A 4,204-nucleotide genomic window follows, 5' to 3' on the forward strand; every position below is an offset into this window, starting at 1 on the left:
CTCATCCAACATGCCCTCTCCCTATTAATTTCCTGGATCTGTCATTGCTCTAATACTTACTCAATGGCACTTGTGTATTTTCTGCATCGATTTGTCATCTTATTAAGATTATAAAACAAAGAATTACATTTAATGAAGATGGTTGTGTAATTGTGGATAAAAGTTACAAGCACATACACTTATGTTGCAACGGAAATGGATATAAAATGCATGACATGTATGAATAGTTGAAAACCATGATTCAATGAACCTGAGCACGCGCTTTGCAACGATGCATTTATGTGGGTCTCTCTCTCTCTCTCTCTCTCTCTCTCTCTCTCTATATATATATATATATCTAACCCACCGAAATAAATGTTATTTCATGATTTGTATGTCACTGCATCTTCTTTTACTTTGCTTTATTTTGGCTGTTTTATATTCTCATTTGGACCATCTCAATTGAAAACCATAATATTTGAAGACTTGACACATTATATGTCATCTCCTTCTCTGTTGCTTGAATGACACCCATGTGATATTATTATTCAACATGCTTTACACTGCAGAATTCAAATGCTTACCTCCGCTGCTACCTGCTAAGGACACATTTTGGACCACCCATTCTTCAACCATACTAAAACACTCAGATGATACAATGCTAAATAAGATGAACTTTAATTGTGGATGAATTAAGTTTCATTAAGCACATGAATTTGCAACACTAGAACAATAATGGAAGCCTATTTCTAATGAACTACCACGGTTACAATGAGCAACGATGATTATTCTTATAAACACCGTTTCCACAATTTTACAAATTTAGGTATTCTTTAACATGATCAATGCCATTACTTTCGCTTTTTAACTACTTCTTGTACTAATGGAAGTTGATATACATACCCCACACCGGAACCTGGATGCTTGCTTCGTTTGTCAATGTTCCAGTATGCGCAGCAGCCAGCTTCCTTCTTACTTGGCCTGCTGTATACAATAAGCATGCTTATATATCAACAACTTACACAATCTGTAATGAAAAATAATGGTTATGAAATAAATAGAACTAACATACTTTCTAAAATGATGACGTCCTGACAAATTCAAATGCACGTTGTAATCACTAAGCCCAGCAAGAGAAGCGTCTGATGATCTCCCTTCCATCGAAGAAAATAAATACAAGTTCAGGAAGCCGGCTTCCAACAAGATAATGCAGATATAATGCGTCCTTTCCAGCCTTGCAACATCCAGTGACCATCTTCATCAATCCCAAAATCTGGGTGATAGCATGACTTCCCCCGCTCTTTAGCCAATTTCAAGATTTCTTGATTAAGTGGGAGCTGGCGAAATCCAGCCCTCATGTTCCGGACCTGCCATTGTTTGTATGTTTCGGGTCTCTCTATCCTCTCGCCACCTTCACAAGCAATGACATTCATGGCTTCTCGTCCCCAAAAGATTTTCTCAATCAGCATCCTCTCCTGAGTCTCACGAGACGCATTGGCCTCGATCATATCAAACAAAGAAGAGAAGAAAAAAAGAGCTTCTCTGAACCTGGTGATAAAGAAAGGAGCGTTGTAGGACCCATTGATAACACCCTGTATAAAGATGTCTGGTTTCATTTTCTTAATAAGGTTCAGAACTTTATTTCTTGGACTGTCCACCATGACTGTCTCATCAAGCAAGTTCCTAAACCTATATGCACAATTCACAACTAGTATTTCATCGCTATCAAGCTCAAGATCCTCCATTGTGATTGTTTCCCACTTTTGAGCTATGGCCTTGAACTTGAATGGAACATTAAAAGTTTCTGCATAATTTGCTAGCCTACTCCCTGTCTCCTCGACTCTCTGGGACGGTCGAAAACCAGGACATGGGAAGTCAATTCCAGTGATTCGAAGTTCAGGTGGACCACCAGGCCTAGTTGAGAGGCGATGTATGAAGCAAGGCCATTGGAAGCCATAAAGGATACCAAAGTCTACGATATGCAGCTTTGCCTTATTCTCGGCAGTATGCAAAATAGTCTTATTAGAAAAAAAATTGTAGATCTTCAGGAAGGGGCAGCAACTAAGATATAAATGATAAGCTTTCAATACATCCACAGCAGATATAGGCCTGGAAAGAAGCGCTTTGTATATTTCAGTTCCTGAGCCAGCCATTCGTGCTTCAAGACCAGCAGAGAAGTAATGGGCCAATCTTTGCATCCCGTCTCCTGTGGGTGAAGCATGTTCTCTTATCTGTTTCAGTAGATCAATTGCGTTTCTTTGGTCATTCGCTGCAACAGCTTGTGCACAGAGGCTCAAGAGTGTTCTCATATCCACTACATCCTTTTTAACCCCTTTCTTACCACGCCCCTTTCCCTTGTTCCCCTTTGGTTGTACTCTAGTGACCCCATTATGAACAAAGTTACCTTGAGGATGGTTATTTCCACCACTACAAAGCAAAACGTCATCAAACATCTTGGACCTCACAGTTGGTTCAGTGTAAACTGCAGATTGCTTAGAAATTCTCCCATCCTCAACAAGATCTTTGGAATAAGAATTTTTCTTTCCTCTTGATTCTTCTCGGATGGAATTGCTTTCATGTTCCTTCTCTGCCTTGACAACCACAGTATTAACATCTTCCCTTTGATTCTCTCCAAACACGTGATTAGTCCCCAGATGAGTTAAGGCCTTATCACTGTTGTTTTGAAAGTGCATAGCAGATCTGCTACTACCAAGTAGATCAGAAAAACTTTGAATACTCACTGGTGAATCCACATAACCATCTATAACACAACTATTACTACTCGATGAGCAATAAGAGGACTGGGATATGGATTGTGAATCAAGATTGAAGGTAACAGTTGGCACAAGAGGAGAGTTGTAATCGCTAACATCACAACTAAGACCTGTACCACTTATGAAACTGTTACCACCAAAATAATTGTAGCCCCCTATAGAAATCTCATTCTTGCCATCATCATCATACAGAGGTACTGTAGAATGGACATTACAGAAAGGAGGTTCATTTATCATAAGAGCATCATAAAACGATTTTTCTGCAGCTTGAAGAGCAGCAGACTCTTGAAGCATGCAAGTCTTCTCCTCTATGTCTTCTTCCATGAGCATCTGATTTATGTACTTGAAAACTACATCACTATAATCAAAATCCTCATGAGGGTCATGCTCATTATTTGAGCTAGAAGATGTAAGGCTTGCATCAGGTAACTCTGGAGAATGGTCCGTAGAATTTCGATCTAAAAATGTTTCGTTCAGACTCATTGCATTAAGAAACTTCTGATCTGATAGAACCGTCGTAGATCCGTTGAATTTTAAGGCGTTCAAGCTCAATACCCCATAATCCTCTTTCCATCGCCCGTCCATGACCATCTATCTATCTACCACAGAAATAAATTTCATCAATTAAAAGTACTTTCACCTAAATCCCTCAAACATTGAGATCAAACAATTACATATCTTTTAAACAAGCACTTTTTCTAGTTTATTCTTCATAAAAATAGACGAGTAAACTGTGAATTTATAGGATCAGGACTCGGAAAGAATTGAAAACAGCGGATTTTAGCATTAAAAAACAGAATAACGTAAATGAATACGGTGATCTGCCAACAGTCTGAACCAATCAACATATACTACTAAAAATGAACACCAATGATAAAAAAAAAAAGGAAATTAACAATTTCAAGTCCACAAGAAAGCCATGAATTTGTGATATACGGGAGCAGAGGTGATCTCATGTGAAAAGCAAGCATGAAAAGGAACTGAATCAGATGAGCGAAGTAACTGTAAATCTAACAACCAACATCTTACAAATATATCCAAAGAGTAGTCAAATTTATCCATGGATGAATGACGGATGTACCTGAACAAAAACCCTAGAATGGAACGAGAGAGACGTAGAGAGAGAGAGACGGAGAGAGAGAGAGAGTAAAAAGTGCGCAGGCCGTAGAAACTGAGGAAGACTACCCAGTGTGTTGACACATTATATATAGTAATAGATGAAAAATCTTGACCGTTCAATATTACGAAATCGGACATAGTCATGCGCGACGTGTAACAGTATCTTCTATTGATCCTATCAAAAATTACAATTAACATCAAAAATACCAAATTTAGTGGATCCATTAACATAAAAAAACTCACTCTAAGTAACTCTTAAAAAAAACACCAAATTTATAGATTTTATATTAAAATAGTATATTTTATTTACTATTTTTAATATTATATTAATA

At 37.8% G+C, this 4,204-nt stretch overlaps 1 protein-coding gene across 3 annotated transcripts; it reads right to left on the reverse strand.

Moving 5' to 3' along the window:
• Nucleotides 1-645: 645 nt before the first annotated feature.
• Nucleotides 646-3,912, reverse strand: LOC112524968 (scarecrow-like protein 30). 3 transcript variants are annotated; one of them, XM_025134919.1, is made up of 3 exons: nt 3,835-3,912; nt 1,052-3,352; nt 646-960 (listed from the first exon to the last, which is right to left on the reverse strand). In XM_025134919.1, the coding sequence occupies exon 2, from the start codon at nt 3,342-3,344 to the stop codon at nt 1,161-1,163; it is 2,184 nt and encodes a 727-aa protein (XP_024990687.1). In that variant the 5' UTR covers nt 3,345-3,352; nt 3,835-3,912; the 3' UTR covers nt 646-960; nt 1,052-1,160. The 3 variants fall into 3 exon arrangements, with proteins under 3 accessions (XP_024990687.1, XP_024990679.1, XP_024990683.1); XM_025134911.1 differs by having other exon boundaries at nt 646-963; XM_025134915.1 differs by having other exon boundaries at nt 646-963; nt 1,052-3,348; nt 3,835-3,877.
• Nucleotides 3,913-4,204: the final 292 nt, after the last annotated feature.

Source organism: Cynara cardunculus (genome assembly GCF_001531365.2).
Source record: "Cynara cardunculus var. scolymus isolate 2C chromosome LG 1, CcrdV1, whole genome shotgun sequence".
In the NCBI taxonomy this organism is placed as follows: domain Eukaryota; kingdom Viridiplantae; phylum Streptophyta; class Magnoliopsida; order Asterales; family Asteraceae; genus Cynara; species Cynara cardunculus.

What these genes read in the sequence shown, in the direction of transcription:
- LOC112524968 (XM_025134919.1), bottom strand. Translation starts at nt 3,344, where the DNA reads ATGGTCATGGACGGGCGATGGAAAGAGGATTATGGGGTATTGAGCTTG.